General features: G+C 43.1%; 5 protein-coding genes across 5 annotated transcripts in view; 2 read left to right on the top strand and 3 right to left on the bottom strand.

Moving 5' to 3' along the window:
* Window positions 1–3145, bottom strand: part of LOC121679549 (lysine-specific demethylase 2B) — a 38265-nt gene extending 35120 nt beyond the window's left edge. The window contains 4 exon segments of the mRNA XM_042058353.1: window positions 1621–1667; window positions 1754–1832; window positions 2036–2180; window positions 2739–3145. Coding sequence (XP_041914287.1) covers window positions 1621–1667; window positions 1754–1832; window positions 2036–2180; window positions 2739–2798 — 331 coding nt within the window. The 5' untranslated portion in view covers window positions 2799–3145.
* A 427-nt stretch (window positions 3146–3572) lies between these two features.
* On the top strand, window positions 3573–6971 carry orai1b (ORAI calcium release-activated calcium modulator 1b). The gene is made up of 2 exons (XM_042058385.1): window positions 3573–3917; window positions 4745–6971. Exons 1-2 carry the CDS (start codon window positions 3804–3806, stop codon window positions 5330–5332), a joined length of 702 nt encoding a protein of 233 aa, XP_041914319.1. The 5' UTR covers window positions 3573–3803; the 3' UTR covers window positions 5333–6971.
* Window positions 6972–7436: 465 nt separating this feature from the next.
* Window positions 7437–9011, bottom strand: morn3 (MORN repeat containing 3). Its single transcript, XM_042058383.1, has 6 exons — window positions 8852–9011; window positions 8562–8708; window positions 8311–8468; window positions 8048–8207; window positions 7759–7943; window positions 7437–7660 (listed from the first exon to the last, which is right to left on the bottom strand). The coding sequence occupies exons 2-6, from the start codon at window positions 8704–8706 to the stop codon at window positions 7589–7591; spliced, it is 720 nt and encodes a 239-aa protein (XP_041914317.1). The 5' UTR covers window positions 8707–8708; window positions 8852–9011; the 3' UTR covers window positions 7437–7588.
* A 580-nt stretch (window positions 9012–9591) lies between these two features.
* Window positions 9592–20229, top strand: tmem120b (transmembrane protein 120B). Its single transcript, XM_042058377.1, has 12 exons — window positions 9592–9759; window positions 10697–10815; window positions 11853–11969; window positions 12143–12202; window positions 12324–12419; window positions 12764–12853; window positions 13180–13245; window positions 14459–14520; window positions 14729–14821; window positions 17280–17344; window positions 18174–18242; window positions 18342–20229. The coding sequence occupies exons 1-12, from the start codon at window positions 9697–9699 to the stop codon at window positions 18456–18458; spliced, it is 1017 nt and encodes a 338-aa protein (XP_041914311.1). The 5' UTR covers window positions 9592–9696; the 3' UTR covers window positions 18459–20229.
* Window positions 20230–21740: 1511 nt separating this feature from the next.
* rhof (ras homolog family member F) overlaps window positions 21741–22413 on the bottom strand; it is an 8039-nt gene continuing 7366 nt past the window's right edge. The window contains exon 5 of the mRNA XM_042058387.1: window positions 21741–22413. This exon is cut by the window's right edge and continues 365 nt beyond it. The gene's annotated coding sequence lies outside the window, so the exon portion shown is untranslated.

Genomic DNA, 22413 nt, shown 5'->3' with positions numbered 1-22413 from the left:
ACAAACTCAAATCACCAGTGCTTCCCTCAGCAGTATCCCAGAGCCAGTGATGGATCAAAAGCTTGAAGTAGAGGAGGTCTCTACTGCAGAAGATGGCATTGCATGTCAAGCAACCGAATGACTATCTCTACAGTCTGATAGACACTTCAAGGCATTAATCAAATGTATCTTTGCCACACATAAACTGCTTTGCAGGATAGCAGCTTTAAAATTAGTCATTATATGCTCATTCTCTTGTGTCTCTTTTTCAATTCTGTATCAGATTAGGCCCACAGTAAAGATGGAGGCATCACCAGCATTCTACCACTCAAAATGGACCATGGTCCAGACACTGGGAGCTGTCAGCATAGCCTACATTCCCATCACAGAATGGGCAACTGGTGGTAGAGTAGTGGCTATGGAGCTTGGCTAGCAGGCAGTAGCCTGAAAGGTTGTGGGTTCAATTCCCAGGATCCACTGTTGTGCCTTTGAGCAAGGCACTTAACCCTTGTCTGGGAAGAGTGGCCCTTGTAATATAATTGACATATGTAAGTTGCCTTGGATAAAATCTGCTAAATGAATAAATGTATTATGTAAATATTATTAAAGACCTTGTAAGAAATGCAAATGAATTTAGAGAGAGGCTTCAGCATCACTGGCTATGGGTGGCTTTGTGTGTCGGGGGAAACATGACAGTGTGGGACCGAGAGGCTAATACAAGCTCCTACAGGAAATGAGACATGAGGTGTGATCTACACACATCCTGTGACACCTTCCTGTCGTCTGCGCGTGGGAGAGTAAGTCTGCTGCGCTCGCTTTTATACAGAATAAGGCCAAATCTCAGCTCACGTCAGGACGCCAGGGTTCAAGCCATGACAATAACCCTGAAGTCTAACACTAAAAGGAAAATAAAAACGCATTTGTTGGTCAGCTGAACAGATAAAATTCCCCACACCTACAGACGATTTATGGCATCACAGCTGCTTTCATGTATGTGTTACTAATGACAACCAGACAGGACCTCTGCTCTTGTTGCGGCCCCCGCTGGGCCCACCCACATCACACACGTTTGTGTGTGTGTGTGTGTGTGAGTGAGAGAGAGAGAGAGAGAGAGAGAGAGAGAGAGAGAGAGAGAGAGAGAGAGAGAAAGAGTGATCTCTACATGTGGCTCCACATATTGTCGTCAAGATTGATCGCCAAGTTACACAACTGCATTCCACACTGTAGATGGAGGACCACTATGTCTTCACTATGCATTCCACACTGTATGGAGGACCACTATGTCTTCACTATGCATTCCACACTGTACATGGAGGACCACTATGGCTTCTGTCAGCAGCAGACATCCTGACCCAGTGACCTACGCTATGGTTGTGCAGAGTCATACCGGTGCGCCGTGCACCGACGCCTAATATGTAGGCTGATTGAAGCGTCACTGTGTTGTGGTTCTGTAGGAATATGTCTTAGCACCCACATGTACACACATTATCTCTGAAAGCAGTTTACGACCGAGCAGAACGGTGTCAAAACTGAGATGTTTTTCACACTTGCACATAATGTACAAACCAGAGATGCATTTCATTGCATCACACCTACATTCAGAAAGTAATGGTGGAGAACACAATAAAAATGAGAACTTACCCACCAAAGCTTTAATTTCACTGACAGTAAAGTCTGGATCAGGCATTCTGTACACAGACAAAAAGTAAAAGACGATATTCAGATACAATGTCCCCTTATCAAATGGAGCACTGTAGGTGTGATGGTGTCTTACCTGATGCCTAGTCCATCTTTCACTTCAAAAATTAAAGGAGTTCTGAGTGCTTCCCGTTGAACATATTCATAGGTGAAATCTACAAAACAGTGCAAACTGGTTTTAAACGGAACAGGAGCAGAGAAAGTTTAGGCCTATGGAATGTATTGAAGCACCCACTTAGCATCAAATCGGTCCACTGACATCACACATTGCAGGGTGAGAACATGATTTGGGACCTTATGTCAGGACCCAGAGAGAACTTTTCTCTGAGACTGCAATGAATGAGATTGTAAAGACTACCTTTTCCATCCATGCGTTGTACAAAATTGGAATTGTACAAGTCGCTCTCAAGTTTTTCCTCCAAGCTGAAACCTCTGACATTCGCAATTTCCTCCACGTCGGAGAAATCCTCATTCTCATCATACATTCTCCGGCAGATGGAGCGCTGTGGACGCACAAAAGTGATGGAGGTGTTTAAAATGCATAGGTTACAGTTACCTCAGTTGCGCGACTTATGGTTGAACACGCGAAGGTGGGCTGAATTTTGATATCATGACTATATTCGGCTATTAACAGTTTGCTCAGGGCACCAGCAGTCCTGTCCTATTCCGCAGGTGCAGCTATGTTCAATTCAACATGCTCATTTCAGAGAAATACTGACAGATCTTAAACACAGCCCAAATCAACGTCAATTTATTACCACTCTTGGGCGTTACAGTTAACGATGAAGGTCATATCACAATATCGCAGCGAGGTCAGTTCAGATTAGACCTATAGTGCCAATTAGCTTTATAATGATAAACCATACACTATCGTCGGCACAAGGCTACAGTGCAAAGCCATATTATATTGCCCGACAAAAATCGCTGAGTGAAAGCTCTCGGACAAGAAGCAGATGGTGCTCAGTCTATTGAGAATATGATCTGGTAGCAACAATACAGATTTCACCCGACTCAAAGTCCCGTTGAAAATGCTATCAATAAAAAAGGGCGAAGCTACACACCAGCTTGCGTCCTCTCTCTGCGCACGCTTCCATGTCTTGAAGTTCTCGGCCGTTTTGCATTCAGCCCTTCACTTGGTCAAGATGACACATTTAAAGTTGCCAGCAGTTTGTTTTCCCGAATCAAAACTAAAGGGGAACCATTTTCGTGTACTGGTAGATGACGTCACGGCCCAGAATCAAAACATTGTTGTTCAACGTAGTGCGTCATGTTTATTCACAAGTTCACCCTAAAAATCGCCCGCACTTCGCGCCCTCTACGCTATGAAAGGTCATGTTGGTGGCATTTCCCCGAGTAATCGTTTTTAAAATCGAAATATTCGCTTGTTTTTCCCTCTCCTTGTGTCACGAGTCTGCAACGTCCTGCACGCACGCGCTGATGATTGTACTGGTGTGATGCTTGATCACAGATGGGCTAGGATTACTCTTAAACCGACGAATATGACACATAATTTAAACATCTCATCTAACAGTTATAAGCATACTGACGTTTAGTAATGCAGCTGTTGTATTCATTTTATAAAACAAATGGTGCAGTGGGTATAGACAAATTATGTTAACAAGTTCTATTGCAGTTTGAGGAACTAATGTTACACGAATTAAACCTTAAAATGCTCAGAAGTGTTATAGAAATATGTATAAATTCTTTGAAATAAACCAAATTATGATAATTTTCTATGCTGACTTTAAATGTGCCCATCGTGCATATTTTATAATGGCCATAGTATTCTGTGATGGTCGGCTACATTTGCGTTACATAAATAGATGAAAGTAGTGCAGTATTTGGGTATAACCACTAGGTGGTAGACTTGACTGCGGAAGTGTTTCGCATGGAATTTTGGGTAATATGGAGTGCAGGTTTTTCAGTCAGCTTCAGATGTGCTTTTTACTCGCTACAGCTGGCAGAACGAACTAGTCGTAGTAGCAAGACCCGTTTTGTGAAATGACCGTGTGGTATTAAGTTCCTTAAATATCATTAATCTTAACACTTCCATGTGATTAGCAGAACTGGATAGTCTACGTTTAAATATTAGTAGTGAAAGTTTGTAGTTTTTCTCTTCCTGCACAATGAGTCGGAGCGAGCACTCATTGCAGGCGCTGTCTTGGAGGAAGCTTTACTTGAGTAGAGCTAAACTCAAGGCATCAAGTAGAACCTCAGCTCTTCTGTCAGGGTTTGCTATGGTGAGTGCCTCTAGACCAAAATCCCTTGGTCAGTCAATAAATATAATATGTCGAAAAGGAATCATTATGGTACTGTTAGTTTTACTGTTTTATTTTCCAACTTCGTCAGACAAAATGTGATTGTGTTATGTCAACTTTACTGCACGTGTTAGAAACTTACTGCACTAGCCACGAGCTTAGGCACCCCAGTCTTGCATAGCGGGTGAAAGGATAATGCATTTAGAGTACAATAAGTTAAAGCCGTCATCAGTTTTTATTTTTTTAACATAGCCCATGTATTCATCTACCTCCTTATATCCGACACATATCTGGAGACCCAGCAGGTTCGATTCAGCCTGGTAATCGATGGTAGCAGCCTGTTAGCCGGGCTGTTAACTAACGTTAACATGGTTATCATTTTACATATTGGTGTAACAACATAACCGGCCGTTAACTGATCAGTAGACCATAAACTCTTTTAGCCATTCTCGTTTCGTTTGTCTTTGAACTTTGTTCTGTGAAGCTATAGCCATGACTGCTGTGGTAGTATCGTGTCACGGTTGCAATGCAGGGCTGTGCACTGCCATCAGTTGAAATAGAAGGTGTCCTCTCCTCGCTGGCACCCAATCCGCATAGGTACTGCGTTTTTTTCCTCCAAAACCCGCATACTCCAGGTTGGATAGTGGGGCGTGAGTTTGGGAGGTGCTTTTTTGGTAGTAACCAGTGTCTTTGCAGCTCGCATAATCGGCGGTCCTCAGAATCCCTTGTTTAAGATTGCACATTAGTTGGAAATCACTACCTGGGGCTCCATAAAGATGATGATCTGCAACCCTTCTTCTCCCACTCAGGTGGCAATGGTGGAAGTCCAGCTTGACAACACCTATGATTACCACCCTGGCCTTCTGATCGCGTTTAGTGCCTGCACCACTGTCCTGGTGGCCGTTCACTTGTTCGCCCTTATGGTAAGCACCTGCATTCTTCCTAACATCGAGGCTGTGAGCAACGTGCACAATCTGAACTGTGTGAAGGAGTCGCCTCACGAGCGCATGCACCGCCACATCGAGCTGGCCTGGGCCTTCTCCACGGTCATCGGTACGCTGCTTTTCCTGGCCGAGGTCGTCCTACTCTGCTGGGTCAAGTTCCTGCCGGTGAGGCCTGAGAAGAGCAGGACACCAGGGACGCCAGCGACGGAACTGCGGAACGGCACCATCAGCGCCGGCGTGTGGGCCGCCATCACCTCCACGTCCATCATGGTGCCGTTCGGCCTGATCTTCATCGTGTTCGCCGTCCACTTCTACCGGTCGCTGGTCAGCCACAAGACTGACCGGCAGTTTGAAGAGCTGGAAGAACTGGAGGATCTGACGCGTCTGCAGAACGAGCTGGACAACAGAGGGGATGTCTCCGCTCTCCAGTCCCCCACCTCTCATTACCCCTGAGCAGGACGTGCGCCGCTGGGATCGGAGGAGAGGATGTTATGAACCATTCTCATCCCTCCCTGTTTGCATGGGCATACTGTTGCCAGTTCAGCTCATGCACTTTTAGTCTGAGGACGGTATTATGGTGTTAGAGAGCTTGTGTCTGTGGAAGGTTTAAATTCTCTGTAAGGGGACATGATTGGCTAACAAGCACAAGTCTTCAATTGTGAACATTTCTGAAGATCAGGTATCAGTGAGAGTGGCATCTGAAGTTGGTGGTCCACTTTAAACCAAAATATGTAATCATAAGGGTAGGCTACACTAACAGCAGGCTGCCCTGCTACAATTAAACTTTAGGACCCTAATTTAAATGCTGGGCAAAGTTGTTTTGCATGAGCCAAGGGCATCATGTGGTGTGAGAGAGCTTTTAGCTGATCCACTACTGTTTGTGCTTAGGATCTTTCTCATGGTATTACATTTGCAATTATGTGTAGTTACTAGGCACTCTTTAGTAAGACTTTACACTGTGCACTTTGCCTAGTATTTAAATTAGGGTTAAGAGACCTTTGGGTTTTACATGAAGAATATGTATTTATAATGGTGTTTCACCCTGGGCTGGGGACAATCAAACGGATCATTTAAAATAATTGATGTCAATTTGGCATAAGTCCATAGTTTCCTACGCTGTTAACTTAAGAAAAAAAAAGCAGCTGCTGCTGTTGATATGAGCTCATGCATGTTTTGTGCATGTATTTGCATTTTCTACACTGACTGAACTAATTGCACAGTATACATTTCAATGAAGGTAATGATTTAAAAGTGGAAGAGACGCTTGTTGGAGACTGAATGTTCAGGGCATTTACAGATTTTCCTAGAGATGCTGTAGCTGTTTTCATCCGGACATATGTCTGAACCTGCTGTTCCTCTCGTACTGAGCAGGATTACAATTGCAACATCAGAGTAAAACTACTCTCACGACGGTCTGATCCCAGCACACATTCCCTATTAGAGGGTGAACAATTCTGCTTCGCACATGGTGTCTAAAATGCCTTGTGTGAGCAATGTGTATTTATTGCCAAGAAAGCCAGACATTTAATGTGCTGTTCATGCATGAAGGATATTTTTAAATGTAGGCTTATTTTATAGACTCTCATTGGGTGATAATTCTGGACATGTCATATCAGTAAATACTGTATTAGTGTGACACCCTATTCTTACTGCTTGGTTTCTGCAGCGCAGAAGCCTGAACATAGTGTGCCTCATTTTAAATCATTGACATAACTACTCCCCATTTGTATTCAAAAATTATGTTGGTATTATGAGACCTTGCTAATTGCATCTTAATTGTGATTTTAATTGTTAACTGTGAAATCCTCAGTGTTCTGAAGTTGTTTGTAGTGGTTCTGAATTTCTTTTGAAGTTTATAAACTCATGAAGATTTAATGCCACACGCACTTTGCCAGTAGCATACATATAGATGATTATGTTCTTGTGACCATTAATGTAGGTATTTATACCATTTCACAAAATATGTAAATGTTGAACATTTATGAATGACTGACTATTGTATAAAATGATTTTGTGAATTTTGTTGTCAAATGTTAATCAATAGTTGTATGTTTTCAACTGAATTTTTATAAATTGGCATTTTAGTTATGAATCTGTGAATTACTATGGGTTGTTATTTACAGCAGCACTTTGCAACAATTTGACCATTTTTGATCGAGATGGGTGAAAATATCAATAGTGTCATCTCACAATGTCTTTAATTTATTTTTGCTTTGATATTTTGCATCTATTCTGATACAATTCTGTGTTCTTTTGAAGACCACAAAATGTCACTGCTCCGCTTCTTTTATCGAGTTACAGCACAGCAAAGGACATCAGAGTTGAGAACAAGTTTACCGTGTTTGAACATGGCTATTGAGATTTCATTTCCAATACACACAATGTCATAAATTGGAACAATAAATCGCAGTGTATCACTGTATGCATTTGCTTAGGGCCCACACACACACACACACACACACAGAGTAGCCTAGATATTGGGATACTACTACTGTATAGTATTTAGTACTTAGTATTTTTTTTGATAATGCCCCAGAAATCAGTAAATGTCTTAAAGTAGGATGACAACTTGAATTTATTGCGACGTTCATTCACACAAACACGAGTTGGTAGAGAAACCCTATTGGTGCAGTTGATGTTTGCGCCAAGTGTGTTAGTGCGATGTCTCAAAAATCCTTGAGGTGAGCTAAAGGCAGGATTTGCTGGTAATCAGGACTCTGAGTCTTCCTCTACTAAACAACTTGTTTCCATTAGAACAGCATTCATATCCAACAGCCGAATCTTTAAGGAGAAAAATAATAATGGAATTGCTTACTAGCATTAAGGCAGTATGATTAGATGCAGAGCATTCAACATTCTACACCCTAATGTGTCCTCACCTGGGGAATAGGGTACATTGTTGGGTTTGGTGCTTCTTCTTTCCCAAAATCTGACACTGTCCCACATTTAGCCACTCCATTCTCCCATCTGCCCTCATACAACTGACCCTTCTTCAGGTAGAGGAATTTTCCAGGACCGTGCTTTTCCCCTTGCCTCCAGCCACCTTCGTACCTGTTCTCATTGGCTTGAACATGGATAACAGGACCTGTTACTGATAAACTGCGGAGGTGTCATTGGAAGAATAGTGATGTATCTGTATAACAACGACTGATTAAGTCAAGACCATACCAAGTCGGAGCATGCCCTGCCCGTGGTGGTTATCTTTCAGCCATTCACCCTCGTATATATCTCCGTTGGCATAGTACATTCTGCCCCATCCACATCTCAGGCCTTCATACCACTCTCCCTCATACCAGGAATTTTCGCCGTAGAAGTGCGTCCCAAAGCCCTTGACGGCATAGGCAAGATTCGTTTAACAAGGTACAAGTTCACTAAAAGCATAACATAAACATACAAAAACAATACTAAAACTTTCATGAGTTCGCACTTACATCTTTCTTGTCATTTTTCCATTCTCCACAGTATATTCTTCTGTAGTCATTCGTTGCAGGATCTAGACGACTAAATGTACCATATCCATCCCGTTTGCCATATTTCCAATCACCATCATATATTACTCCTGATTTTTTCCAAACCTGGGTTCCTTTACCTTGTGTGCATAAAACAAATTATTATGGTGCCAGCGTTATTAGGACAAGAAGAATAGTGAATAAGAGAAGAGGGTTTGGCAGTTAAAAATTACCATGCTTTTTGTTATCAAGCCACTCTCCGGTGTACTTGTCCCCATTGACGGAATAGACACTATGCAGCAATCCACACTTCTGTGCCTTCTGCTCCCAGATTTTTACTGGAAGCACTGTTGCTTTTGGTATCTTCTTATGAGGCATTCCTTCAAATATTACATTAACAGTCGTTTGACAAATTACTGTAGATGTTTTGGACAATGTAACATTATGTATTTGGCTAAATGTTAGCTATTCACCCGGTTGGCTAGCACCCATAAAGACATGGAGAAAACGCCGAAAGCATTACCTTTTATGGAACAAAACGGTTGGCTATGTTGGTTCAGTGAACGACTCCTGTTAGCTCAGTTCACTGTAGATTTGAACAAGGCAATCGAGAGACACATCCGAAACAGCTACCATGATTCATGGCCTGCTACAGCACGCGTCCTCTGGTAACCTAGCAACACATCAGACCAAGTTCTAGTCATAGACAGTAAAAGAAGGTAACCAGTAAAGGTTCTAGTTCTATCCTAGAATCATGTGCACAGAGCATAGGCTACAAAGTTTCTGTTTTCCATGTTCTAAAATCTTTGCACCTGTCTCTGAGACCTGATGATGGTAATTTCAGTGTCACTCCAGTCCAACCTCTGGAGAGTACTTTTATTTTTACAGCTGAGAAAATATCAGTTGATCTGCCAGTTGCCCAGATGTTAATACCAAGTGTGGAAAGCACATGTTTCACTTCATGTGATTTTCGATTTCAAATAAAATGTATATTTATATCACATAGTAAATGCAAAATAATTAGTTATAACTTTACCTTGTTATAGTTTCTTTATTTTCTATGCTAGAGTAATTGTTGTTGATTTCAATACATTCAAGTGTGAAAACAGTTGTATAGAAAGGGTAGGCTACGTATTCTACCCCGAAGGAGTTGATAGTACCAGCCACAGCTCAGCTCACAGAAGTGAAACACTTATGTAACACTGTCCTCGCATTGGAGACAGTTGCTGATTGTGATGGCTAAGAATTGGGATGAGAGAAATTGTATCCGATCAACACGCATGCGCCATTGGGCAGCGTTAAGACAGCCAGTCACCGCTGTGGTCCACGGTGGTGTGAGGCAACGAGAGCTAAGGGAAGCGGGGGACGATGGCACTGGAGAAGTGTCAAACTGAATGGGACGAAATCGAGAAAGAATATCAGCAATTACAGGTGAGGAGTTGCTTACGTATATAACTTTCGTCTTTTGTTGAGTGCAAGGCGGCCGTGTCTTGCTATGTGCTTGGGGTAACGTGGACATTGCTTTAGAGCTGTTGCAGTTTTCTAGCTAGCTAGCTACAAGGTTATCATATTCCTATTGTTGGTAGACAGCCTACGAGTGGTTGGCTAATGTCCCACTGGGCTACCTTGTCTTCCCAACAAACATTCCTGGTGGGTTTACTGGTGTTTGGTTGTCCATATAACTAGATATGCCGTTTTATGGTAACAAGGTGCAGTTGTTTAAAATTCACCTTTATCCCATTTTGCTCTGACAGTCCGATACTCACCTATTTGACAACTGGCAGGAGAGCTAGCAATAGCTAATAGCCCAGTTAGCTAGATAGCAGTCTGACTTGCCGAGAGTGTCTAAAATCATTTGCACATTTATGCATGATTAACAGCAGGTGTGTTATTGCAGGGATGGCTTATAGTCCATCTTTCTTTAAATAGATGCATGCACTGAAATGAGGTAGACAGCTTTGTGAGCTGAGCTAAAGCCAGGTAACTCTAGGTTTAGCTTTCCAGTGAAGAGTTAAGGTCTGACACTGCCTCATTGGTTTGTGTAGTCAGGTGAGCACGTCTGGTCTTGTCGGGGGGAGTAACAGGTCGTAAGAGTGAGTTGTTGTTTACTCGAAACGATGGCTGGGTCCTCTGCTCTATGATCAAGTCAGCTAGGGTATACCTTCAGGATATTGAGTGGATGTGTTTTTTAGTGGGTTTGATCCAGCAAGCCCACAGCATGGCTTTTTTGTTGTTGTTTTTTATCAGATGAGTGTATGATGCGAGTTGCAGGTTAAACACCTGCATCTCAGTGTTTGTAGAATATATTATATGCAGACCAATTTATTATTAATTATTGCTTCATCATTCTGTCCCTTTTTGTTTTCAGGAAACGCATAAGGTGTACCGACAGAAGCTGGATGAACTTACCAGTCTCCAGGCGATATGCAGCAGTGCCATTAGCAAGCAGAGGAAAGGCCTTAAGGACCTCAAGCACAGTTTGCACAAGTATGCATCAACACATCAGTATCAACACATCACCAACAACACAACACATCAGCATCAGCACAACACAACTCACAAGTTTGCATCAACACATCAGCATTAACACACCAAAAACACACCACACCACACAACACACACAACATTAGCCTAATGTTTGCATCAACACATCAGCATCAACACACCTCACCACACCACACCACACCACACCACACAACACACACACCATTAGCCTAATGTTTGCATCAACACATCAGCATCGACACAACATAACACAACACAGCACAACAGCATCAGCACAACACAACACAAGTGTAATATTTGCATGCAATGTTCTTCTTGTTTACTGCTCTAAAGGTGAGGATGCATGTGGTAACTTTTTGATCAATGTTAATGGGCAACCACATAACCAGTTCCATTTATTCTGATTGGCTGATCATGACGATTTGCCTACTGATGATTAAAGTTCTCCAGAAAATAAATTGTTGACCAATATCAATGGGAACTTGCCAGAATCACATTAATGAGGGACACCGCCCAGCAACATTGCTCATCAGCTTAAGAGGAGCTGAAAGCCCAATAATTGTAATCTCCTTATACAAGTGTAATGAGACAACAACAACAAGAGAGAGTAACAATAAATGAATCTTGAATGTGGTCTATCCGATATGAAGAGGCCCTACTTACTTATCTACCTACTACCTACTTACCTACTAGTAGAGCCCCCACCATGGGCATGGCATTACAATTTATTTTTGTAACCTACTTTGAAAGACGGGCAGTGTTTCAAGTCTTTAGTGTCAAATGCATGGAACAAGCAGTATTCTCATTGCTGGTCAAATATACATGTATAGTATTGAGAATAATGCTTGGCCCATTCCTGTGACTCTTAAGACTTTAGAAAGACTTTGCCGGTCTTTTGATTTAGTAGTCTTCCAGACTTGTTTGACAGACATGTTTCTGAATTTTACCGTATATTTACTTGGACTGAATGGACTGGTGTTGGTGCACTGTCCTGATGCTATTGTTGTTGTGATTGGCAGATGCGCTTTGACATCTGATGAGAAACAATCTGAACAGCTAAAGGACATAGAAAGCCAAATCAAAGACAAACAACATGTCTTCTTTGATATGGAAGCATATTTGCCAAAGAAGAATGGGTAAGTATATGCCTGTGAAAATAAACCACAAGATTGAATCAATGTGTTTTACATGATCTGTTTTGAAGCATGTGCGTGCGTGCGTGCTTGTACGTATGCACACAGGTGCGTTTCTCCACATGTTATTTTTGCTGACATATAACATGTGTGTTTATCTATGTTTATCCCCACAGATTGTACTTAAATTTGGTCTTGGGAAATGTGAATGTAACTCTTCTCAGCAATCAGGCTAAGTAATGTTCACGTTATGAGTTATTTCACTTCCGCTATCTTCCATGTTTTATATCCACAACTCTTTGGGTTCATGTTTCAAGTGTTGCATTTTTTTCCCCATTGCCTACTTTCCTGGATTAGGTTTGCCTATAAAGATGAATATGAGAAGTTCAAACTTTACCTGACTATTATTCTGATGTTTGGTGCCATGGCATGTCTCTTCTTTTTCAACTATCGGTGAGCAGTTTGTTTTCTACTATCTGATTTCCTTTTAATGTCATGTTTTTAAATGTTTACCATTAATGTGATGCCTTTTAAATTGGATAATTGCCATCAGTGTTTCTATTGCTCACACAACCGCTCTGATGAAGTGATGCCTAATGATGTTGTTCCTCATGTCATTATTGTGATGGTGAACAGTGTGGATGTTATCCGCTACAGCGATATTTGAAACTGTAGCGATAACAGTTGTCGTGTCATTGGAAGTGTGAATGGACATTAATGGGAATTTGTTTATATCAGGAAGTCGACTGTCTGCTTACTATACATTCACAAAACAAGATTATCTTTCTTCCCCCCAGTGTCACAGATGAAATCTTCAATTTTTTACTTGTTTGGTATTATTGCACACTGACGATAAGGGAGAGTATTCTGATGAGTAATGGGTCACGGTGAGTGTTTGTCCTCTCGCACGTTTCTCATATTTGTGCATCTTGTTGCTCATGCACCGATAGTGTTGCTCAGGGGTCTCCAGCGTCCTGTGTCACAGGATTTGTTGTGTGATGAATTCTGTCCTTTGTTACTGCATTCATTTATCTCTATGAAATCTCTGATCAACTAGCATTAATCGATACCTTATTTATCTAATCTTTTTATTTTTTATAAACTATAAAATACTTTCTGTAGTCTAAATCTTTTGGTAAAGATAGAGCCCATAATGTGCTTTATCTGTGTCATGTTGCCATAGAGGCTTATGTGTGGTTTGTGTGCTTCTCAGAATCAAAGGATGGTGGGTGTTACATCACTATGTCTCTACCTTCCTGTCGGGGGTCATGTTGACCTGGTACGTAGAAGTGTTCTCACCCCTTTAGCGTATCGCTCCTGAACACTCATCTGCCAGTCTGTTTACAGAGCGGTCATTTACCCACGGCAGGGTCTACCTGTGCTTACTGGGAGGCTACACCAGGCCCGCAACTGCGTTGCGTCTGTAATCAATGGAACTGGCTACACAAGGGGCAGCCGTGGCCTACTGGTTTTCGGACCTGTAACCGGAGGGTTGCCGGTTCGAATCCCGACCAGTAGGCACGGCTGAAGTGCCCTTGAGCAAGGCACCTAACCCCTCACTGCTCCCCGAGCGCCGCTGTTGATGCAGGCAGCTCACTGCGCCGGGATTAGTGTGTGCTTCACCTCACTGTGTGTACACTGTGTGCTGTGTGTGTTTCACTAATTCACGGATTGGGATAAATGCAGAGACCAAATTTCCCTCACGGGATCAAAAGAGTATATATACTTATACTATATATGGAGCACTGAAATGGCATACTTATATACTTCTACTACACCAGGCGTGATGGTGACGGATAGGTTTGAAAAAATGTGATCAGCCTTCTAAGATTATTTTCACGCACCGCAAATGGAGCGCTTCAGTTGCGGACCTGGGGAAGCCTGGGCCTTACACAAAGACTGCCACGACAGTCTGTCCAGAGAGCCATATGTCCACTGCAGTGTCTACCTGTGTCCACACCTTGTGTGATTAGGGTTAAGTGGTCTGGTTGTCACTACGGTTAAGTATGCACTCTGACTGCCATACCAACGAGCCTGGCTGCAGGGTTAGTCACCCCAGACCACGGTTCCAGGCCAGGTGGGGTGATTGTTCTCTCCCTTCTCTACACCTTTCCTTTAACTCTCAGTTAGCCTGTAGAGTAGTTATTTACACAAGACAGTGTCTCTTTGCTCACATGTTTAGTGTCCCTTAGTCTGTCCATAGAGGAGTCATTTCTGCACTGCAGTGGATACCCGTGTTCACAATGTCACCGAGCCTGTCAATAGAGTTGTCATTGGTGAACAGTCTCACATAGCGTCATATAGATAGATAGATAGATACTTACTTTATTGATCCCCAAGTGGAAATTTCAAAATCCCTTTGTATTTACAGTGCAATGGCCAGTTAATCTGTTATGTTTGTTACAGGGTTTGCCTAGCAGGATCTTGAGTAGATTGTCATCACTACAAAAGTGAACTAAGGAATGAACTTGCTCTCTGTGTTTGTGTCCCAGGCCAGAGGGATCAATGTATCAGATGTTCCGAAGTCAGTTCCTGGCTTTCTCTATCTATCAGAGTAAGTTCCCACAGAAAGGCTTTCCATTCTTCAGATGTTGTGACTTATCTTCATCATTGCTCACCAGAGTAAATCTGACTGCCATATTAAGTCTACTTGTTTAAAAGCTAAAATACATTAATGGGGGCGGGGGCATGTGTTAATGATTGGTCGTGTTAATTAATTAGTTAAGTAATTAGTGATTAATGGGTCATCGCGTGTGCTTCAGGTTTTTTACAGTTTCTTCAGTACTACTACCAGAGTGGCTGTCTGTATCGGCTGCGGGCTTTAGGGGAGAGGAACCAGCTGGACTTGACCGTGGGTAAGAGGAGATTCAATTCCTCAGTACTTTTTTCACTGCCATACAACTTGGTAGTAGTTGTGTAGTTGTTGGAGTTTAGCCTATGTGTGCTCATGACCAAACGTCTACAAAAGACATCTACATGACACATACATATAATACATCTACAACAACCTACAGTGCATACCACACAGAATCACATTAATACAGCATGAACACACATTCTCTTATGATCTAATATATCTACAACAACCTACATGCCACACAGAATCGCATTAATACAGCATGAACACACATTCTCTTATGATCTAATATATCTACAACAACCTACATGCCACACAGAATCGCATTAATACAGCATAAACACACATTCTCTTATGATATAAGGTTGCAAACAGCCACAAGGAGGCTAAAGTGGCACTAACTAAAGTGACCGGTGGTTAGAGATACAGAATAACACAGGAAACAGAGTCTTGGGACAGGGGTCTGTCTGATTTATAACGGAGTCCAGTCTATGCAGCTTTGGGTCTGACTGTCACTGACCCCAGTCCCAGTCAAAGAAAGTGTTCCTAACTAACAATGGCGCAAGTGTTTCACCAGAGAGGGTTAAAAGCGGAGCTTTAGGATCTTTGGTTTCACACTTGCTGAGGATTTACCAAGCAAGCGAGGAGGCCAGAGTGAAACATAGGTGAATGAATTTGCCTTGCCGTGTGTGTGTGTCTGTCTGTGTGTGTGTGTGTGTGTGTGTGTGTGTAAAAATAGAACTAACGCATAAAAATACACTCATCTCGTTTTTACAGACATGTTGCACACTCCTAGTCTAAAGTGCTTCACTGATTCCAATGGACTTCTGTCTGTAACAACAGATGGACAGTCAACTGGACAATGCTTCAGAAATGGCTCTGCTGTAAATGTCCTCTCCTCCTCTGTTCCTGTTTTGTGGTGCCAGTCATGACTGGACTGTGTGGCCTGCTTCTAGAGATTCTATCTGCGTGCACTGACATGCTGTCAGCTGTTAGCCCGTAAATTTCCCTAGTGAATTGCTCTGCCTTTTGGGGTGTTTTTGGACACCTTTAGGAGAGTGAGCGTCAGAGTTGTTGTATGTCCTTCATGCTGTGTCAGCTGACATGCTCCCTCCCTCCCCCCTCTCTCGCTCTCTCTCCCTCCCTTCCATCCAGCCAGGGGGCCTCAGGGTAGAGCTGCCAGATTGGGCCCCCAAAGGCATGCATAGAAGAGTTATAGTCAGGGTTAGTGTTGAGCAACAAGCTCACACAGCCATGCGTAGAAGAGCTACAGAGTCAGGGAGTTTTCAGACTGAAGGGAAAAAGACTAGCAGTGGCACAGTGATGTGAGACCATGGAATGTTAGTAAAATTCAGCGCCTTGTAGCAATCACGACCCTTAGTGTCGGGAGACGTTGTGCGACAAAGGAAAAAAAAACAAATGTCTACGTTTGTCTGCTGTGCAGCTGTCTGTGTTTGGCTGCAGAGGCCCCAGAGAGGCATGCAGAGTTAGGGCTCGTAGAGAGCTGACTTAGCTCAGTCATACACTGAGCTCTGTCGCTTCTGCCTTAATCCTCACTGTAATGGGGAATGGCATAAGAAAAGAAGTTCACACGCATCTCATTCAGGTCTCACATATCTCACTCAGGTCTCACACATCTCACTCAGGTCTCACGCATTTCACTCAGGTTTCACTCAGGTCTCATACATCTCACTCAGGTTTCACCACTCAGGTTTCACGCATCTCACTCAGATCTCACTCAGGTCTCACGCATTTCACTCAGGTCTCACTCAGGTCTCACACATCTCACTCAGGTCTCACTCAGTTCTCACGCATCTCACTCAGGTCTCACTCAGGTCTCACGCATCTCACTCAGCACTTTAGACTATGAGTGTGCAACATGTCTGTAAAAACGAGATGAGTGTATTTTTATGCGTTAGTTCTATTTTTAGAAACACACATGCACACACACACGCACACGCACGCACACAGGACACAGCACATGTATGCAGTACACAAAAGCAAACACACATGCACACTCATTTACATGCACAAAAGTTGCAAGAGTAGGGGATGGAGAAGGAAATGAAGTAGGAAATGCCAGTGGTCATATTTTGTACCGCTATGCGGTACATCTAGTTTATTTTAAGCAAAACAATGCTGTTGTTTTCCCTTCAAATAACAGCTTCAAACTGATTCTACGCTGACTTATAATATGGAAAATTAAGTCTCTGACATTGGCAATGTACGCATGGAACGCTTGATATTGCACTATGTAACATTATTGATCCGGTAGGACCCTTTTCATGACCCGTTTAGTCCGTTTTTGACCAACTGAGAACCGTCTGACACCAGGGGGCAAAACTATCAACTATTGCTTTAATGTAGTGTTTGTGTGTGTGTGTGTGTCTGTGTGTGTGTCTGTGTGTGTGTGTGTGTGTGTGTGTGTGTGTGTGTGTGTTTTCTCATCTCCTCAGAGGGCTTCCAGTCGTGGATGTGGAGAGGACTCACCTTCTTGCTCCCCTTCCTCTTCTTTGGCCATGTGAGTCTTAGCACCTGTGTTTGGCTTCCAGTAGCCTTGGGAAGAATCTTAGCACCTGTGTTTGGCTTCCAGTAGCCTTGGGAAGAATCTTAGCACCTGTGTTTGGCTTCCAGTAGCCTTGGGAAGAATCTTAACACCTGTGTTTGGCTTCCAGTAGCCTTGGGAAGAATCTTAGCACCTGTGCTTGGCTTTCAGTAGCCTTCGCTAGCTTTCATTAGCCTAAGAAAGAGTCTAGCACTCATTAACATCTGATTGGCATAAGGTATAAAGTTTCCCTCACAGCCGAATGTTTTGATCCTACAGCTCCTACAACTCCTCCCTTGATAATGAGAACATCTGTTTTTTTATTTGCATAAAACAGTGGCACCGACCCATAATTTCCTTCTGCCACATTTTCATGAAAGCGCTTCAAATATACTTTCATGGTGCATCTGATGCATACAGACAGAGCTGAGGAGCTCACACGACCAGAGAGAACTAACCAAAAAGATTCTTTAGAACTGATGAACTGCAGAGTCTTTGTTACATCACCACATTCCAGATGACTCCTGTGAGGGCTACAAGCACGTGCAGTACACACAGCAGGAAGAGCCGTGTGTGTGTGTGTGGATATATATATATATATATATATATATATATATATATATATATATATATATATATACATATATACATACACACACACACACCAACACACACACACACACTGTTAATTACCCATTAATAACAATCAGGTTTACTTTGTCACAAGGTTTGAGGAGGGGGGGGATTTTCAAGGCTGGGTGGTGACTTGGATGTTTTCTCTCTTTCTCTTCCTCTTCCTCATTAGTTTTGGCAGTTGTACAACGCAATTACCCTATTTACGCTGGCAAACCATGAGGACTGCAAGGAATGGCAGGTAAGGGTTGGGTTTCCAGTCCAGGTTGATTTGATTTTAGAGCACCAAGCCGACAGGTTGACATTTATAATGGCAAATTCCTCATCTTCACGCCTGCAGGTGTTCATGCTGGGCCTGACATTCATGGTGCTGTTCCTGGGGAACTTTCTCACGACGCTCAAAGTGGTCCACCAGAAGATCCAGAAGAACAAAGAGAAGCTGCAGAAGGCAGAATGAGGCGGATGAAGATGTGGGGTCGGTGTTTGGGGAGGAGGCTGTTGATGGAGGAGGATGAAGATGTGGGGTCGGTGTTTGGGGGGGGGGGGGGGGCTGGTGAGGAACGGGGAGAGCAAGCAGAGTGGCCAGTACAGAAACAAAACCGAGTGGTCATCGCACCCTGACGCACACAATTCATTCAAGACTTTAGGGGAAAGGGAGTGGGGGTTGTGAAGAGGGGCATTGTGGGGTACGGGGGCTCAGTAGGGACACTAAGTCCGCAGGTCTCAAGGCAGCTGTGCTTTACTGTGGTTTCTTTTTTTGTTTGTTTGTTGGTTTGTTTTCCTCATCTGGTTTACTTGTTTACATGCAACGAAAACACTAAGCGGGTCGGTTCGTGGTTGTGGTTCTTGTGTAGGCAGATGCTGCTGTGTGGAGTAGGTCCGGTGCTGTCCAGGGGACGTCCAGTTCTGATGGGAAATTGGATGGGACAACTAAGTGTATGCATTCAGGAGTTTGTGGTCTGTGTGTGTGTTGTTTTCCATTTTGCGCACGGACACTTCATGGGAGCTCACCTCAACTCCGAGGGAAGAAGATGGAAGATGGAAGCTGGTGGTGATGTTCACGGTTGAGAAGAGCCAGAGTTGTAGAAGAAGCAACATTGTAGAGATCTTCTAAAGGGAAAACCCTGAAGATCGTTTCTTTCTATCGTTTCTTTACACTGCTGCTTTTGAGAGGTCCAGAGAGAGAGAGAGAGAGAGAGAGAGAGAGAGAGAGAGAGTGTGAGTCTAAGACCTATAAGTGCAGACACACACAACTACATGGCGAACAGCACAAAATCTCTTGTTACACTAATACAGTTTACACTCTGGACCTGCCATTGATGCTGCCCCTTCCGCAAGTAATGCAGAAATGCAAGATTAAGTCAAATTGACTAAAACAATCGCAATTGAGTTTGATTGATTGTGAAATTTACTGGCAGAACAAAAGATTCTGGCTCTTGATTGCAGGTCTCTCTTGCTGCAGGCCTCTCTTCAGTCTGCCTCCCTTCTGTTCTGGGCTGCTTTGATGTGATGTAACCACGTACTGTGAAACCATGTTTTGCTGCTTGCACAGCTACTGTAATGGTTTAGGACAGCTGGAGGTGTCTGTCACTAAGCGCTTTGTAACTTCAAGTAACGACTGTTGGCCATGTCCAAGTAGTGTTGATGGTACAGACAAAATGGTGATGATTATGATGATGAAAATGTGACAGGGTAGCAGCCCTTCGTGGAGCTAGGTGGACGTCCCCCCCCCCCCCCCTGCCATCCAAGCAAGCTCCTCTCAAGACTTCAAAGCAAGCATCCTGATGATGTAAAATAAATAAGTAGGTCACTGAATATGTTTCTGAAATACTGTTTGTGGGAAAGAGTTTTATATACGTAGTTGCTTACGCATGAGGAGTAAAACTCAAGCAAGAAGTTGTATGTTGTGACACCATTGTCATTACACCACAACATGCTATACTTTGGCTTGTGTGCGTGTGTATGTGCGTGTGTGCGTGCGTGCGTGCGTGTGTGTGTGTGTGTGTGTGTGTGTGTTCGTTCGTGGTCACTGGCATCGTCTTCAGGCCTTCTGCTTTCCCCAGTAAAGACTGCAATCTGTGCCTACAACCCAAGCCTAGAAACTGGAACTGAATGCAGAATGAAAGGTGTTTGTTTGTTTTATTTGTTTGTTTGTTTTTCAGGTCTTCTTGCATTCACACATTCACTGTACATTGCTGGTCATCAGAATAAAGCAATTTGGGTCAGAATCTTGTGTAATGACTTTGCTCTTTTAGCCTCGTTTTACCTCCAGGCTTGGAGTGTCACCACATCTTTGGCCACTAGGGGGAGCTCCTGCTGAGCTCAGCTCATTAACACAGACTCATGTGTAGGTTACCAGCAGCCTACTACATACCAGAATGCAGTTTTCACACCTCAGATTTCCCAGTCTTTCCAAAAGGGAAGCTTTCTGCATATCATTCATTGTTACTCGTCAAAGGCGTTATTCATCTGAAGACATTATTCATCTTAAGGCTGCTGAACAGAATGTCTCTTGAGCTTCACAATGTAGTCTTTTGGTGAACACTCAGACAGTGCTTTTGTGCATCTCCGACTCAGCCCAAGGCTCAGGCGTGTATAAGAATGAGCTGGTGGAGGGTAATCCTCTTTGATGTTTGGATCGCACTCTCCTAGAGGAGTGCAGCCGTGCTGAAGACTGGATAAAGAAGCAGTGTCCCTCATTCAGGATTTACCAATGAGTGGTTATTGGACCGCATTATGCAATAGCTCTGTTTCACCATGGAGCACTCCTTTGCCCTGTATTTGTGATGTGCAGTGATGTATTAAGAACTTAATGGAATCACCTGGGTTTTGCGTTGACGAATCATAATATATGAAATTATCCTTATCCTGTCGTTGTTTTGAATAATCGGGGCCACGGGAAGTGATTAAAACAAATCATTTGAGGCAATGAAATACTTTTAAAAAACTTCAAATTAGAATTATTTTAAGTAAACTACTTACTTACTTTCAGCATATGGTTGGTTGTCAGATTTGGCTATTTCTGCAGAAACGGTTTGTTGTCTTGGATAAATTAACATTCTATTGTTCATTTATCCAAACCCATTATTAGAGGGTTACCATGCTGTTCTACCAGAAGACCAGAGAAAACAATGAGACTGAAACTCAGACATTTGTAATGTGTGTGTTTGAACAGTGTGTGATTATGTATTTGAGTGTGTAGGCCACATGCAGTCTGTCATAGCCTTAATTGAAGGAACTTGACCTTGTTATGTGTGTGCCATTGTGACCAGCCTTATGTAGTGTTTGATACCTTCACCGTCAGCTTTATCTATGTTTCCCTCTGGTATTAGTCACACTGGATACATATTGTATTTCAGCCATTTATGTTGTGTGGTATAATGCCCAGTAGGAGGCAGTGTAACGGCATTTACCATCTCCACAGTTCTTCCACAGCTGACTTCTGGGAAAGGGTGGTACTTAACTAGGGTAGAGTGACAACAGAATGCCTTCCAGTGCCTTAATAGCACTCTTTCCAGACATGTGTTAAAAGACATGTGTTGTAAATGCTGAGCATAGCTTTGGGCGGGGTTTGAGTGTGGGACTAACCCTCTCAGACATTCCATTATGGAGCTCACCAAAGCCTGTCACTTCCACCACCGTCGTTATGGTGACATGCTCAAATAAACTGGAAGGTATGTCGCGGTGAAGCCTGCAAACCACTTTGACTCCCTACATAACCTGTGAAGCTGAGCCTTCATATGTACAAAATCCTTTTATTATCTAAAAAAAAAAAACAACAAACAAAAAAGTAAGCATTCAATCTGCTGTCCGCTGTGGGTTGTGCAAAAGAAAATAAAAATGAATTTTGGAGTGAAAGAAGTGGTTATTGTCCTAGACAAAGTTTGTGCAATTAACGTACCCATCAGTTTCAGATGCTACCAGTTCGACACAAGTGTGATCCTACAGAGAACTCTACTCATGTGAGTAATGAGTCTATTGTATGGGCTGCCCACACACACCCCATTCTCTGGTACTAGCAGCATAAACATATGAGACCCAGCAGACTTCCCAGAGTTCCCTGTGTGGCAGATATCCCAGAGTTCCCTGTGGGGCAGATATCCCAGACTTCCCTGTGTGGCAGATATCCCAGAGTTCCCTGTGTGGTAGACGAAGGCTCCAGCACCTCTGCACTCCTCTTCTCCTCCTCCTTCCTTGCATCAAGCTCTTCTGTGAGAGTGAAAGGTTGTGCAGCTGTGAGATCTGCACGCAAAGGTGACCCTCGGCTGCATGGTCATTTATAAACCCAACCACAGAAAGACCTCCGCTGCATGGTCATTTATAAACCCAACCACAGAAAGCCTGAGCATCTCAACATCATAACACCATAAGACCTCAGAGTGTCAACACGCACTGTACAGGGCAGCATCATA

Source organism: Alosa sapidissima, chromosome 13 (genome assembly GCF_018492685.1).
Source record: "Alosa sapidissima isolate fAloSap1 chromosome 13, fAloSap1.pri, whole genome shotgun sequence".
Taxonomy (NCBI): Eukaryota; Metazoa; Chordata; class Actinopteri; order Clupeiformes; family Clupeidae; genus Alosa; species Alosa sapidissima.
The sequence above is the reverse complement of the archived record's forward strand: the minus strand, read 5'-3'. Positions and strand labels throughout refer to the sequence as shown.